Source organism: Neltuma alba, unplaced genomic scaffold (assembly GCF_004799145.2).
Source record: "Neltuma alba isolate B1F8T4 unplaced genomic scaffold, ASM479914v2 tig00011243_pilon, whole genome shotgun sequence".
Taxonomy (NCBI): domain Eukaryota; kingdom Viridiplantae; phylum Streptophyta; class Magnoliopsida; order Fabales; family Fabaceae; genus Neltuma; species Neltuma alba.
In genome coordinates, this window is record NW_021635961.1 from 502,549 (window position 1) to 503,380 (window position 832).

Genomic DNA, 832 nt, shown 5'->3' on the forward strand with positions numbered 1-832 from the left:
CTACGCACGTGCCGCTGGCTGATTCCTCACGTGACCATAACGCCTCATCCCCTTGCTCTTGTTCGTCGTCGTCTTCTTGTTATTATCATTGTTTGGAAACGCATCTTCGCAGATTTGCGTGTACGCCTTCACGATCACCTCGTGCTGTCTCGGCGAGTTCAGCTCCAGGAATGCTTCCAGAAGCTCCTCCAGATCGGATTCCGAGTACATCTCCTTCTCAAATATCATCTGCAGCATCGAGTGCCGGAAATCCTTGTACGGATCCTCCGACTCCTTCTCCACCGCCACGCTGTTCACTATCGGACTCTGCTTCGCCATCACGTTACTCGAATTCTTCCAGCTCCTCTGGGTCTCCGTCTCGGCTTCCGACACGGTGGTGGATGTGAAATCCCCGTCGTCTTCGTCGATTGAGTGGGCGCAGATTCGGTCGCCGGAGGTGGCGGTTGAAGATGTGAAGCCGCCCATTGGGTTCGGGTTTTTTTGCTTGGGCTTGGGCTCGAAGACGTCGGTGGGCTGGGGCCTGCCACAGCCGCAGCTTCCATTTGCAGTGAGGAGTATTCTGAGAAGAGTTCTCTTCTGGAAGACATGAGGAGGCAGAAAATGAGAGAGAGGAGTGAGGAGCAGAGAAAAAGATATGAGGAGGGTGGGGGAGGTGTTGGTGGGAGAGTGAATGAGAGTCACTTTCAGAGGGGTTTGGTGGGAGAGGAGGGGTTGGGAGATTTATGAAGGCATTGTGCAGTATTGGATAGTTTTGAGGTGTCGTATTTGGGATAACAAAGGGATCATGATGTTATGAAGCTTCCTCAAGACCTACTCTCGCTCATCATCATTC

The 832-nt window shown here is 52.6% G+C and overlaps 1 protein-coding gene across 1 annotated transcript; it reads right to left on the reverse strand.

Moving 5' to 3' along the window:
* LOC114762840 (transcription repressor OFP8-like) lies at positions 1 to 465 on the reverse strand. Its single transcript, XM_028952429.1, has one exon. The coding sequence runs from the start codon at positions 463 to 465 to the stop codon at positions 1 to 3; it is 465 nt and encodes a 154-aa protein (XP_028808262.1).
* Between the last annotated feature and the right edge of the window lie 367 nt (positions 466 to 832).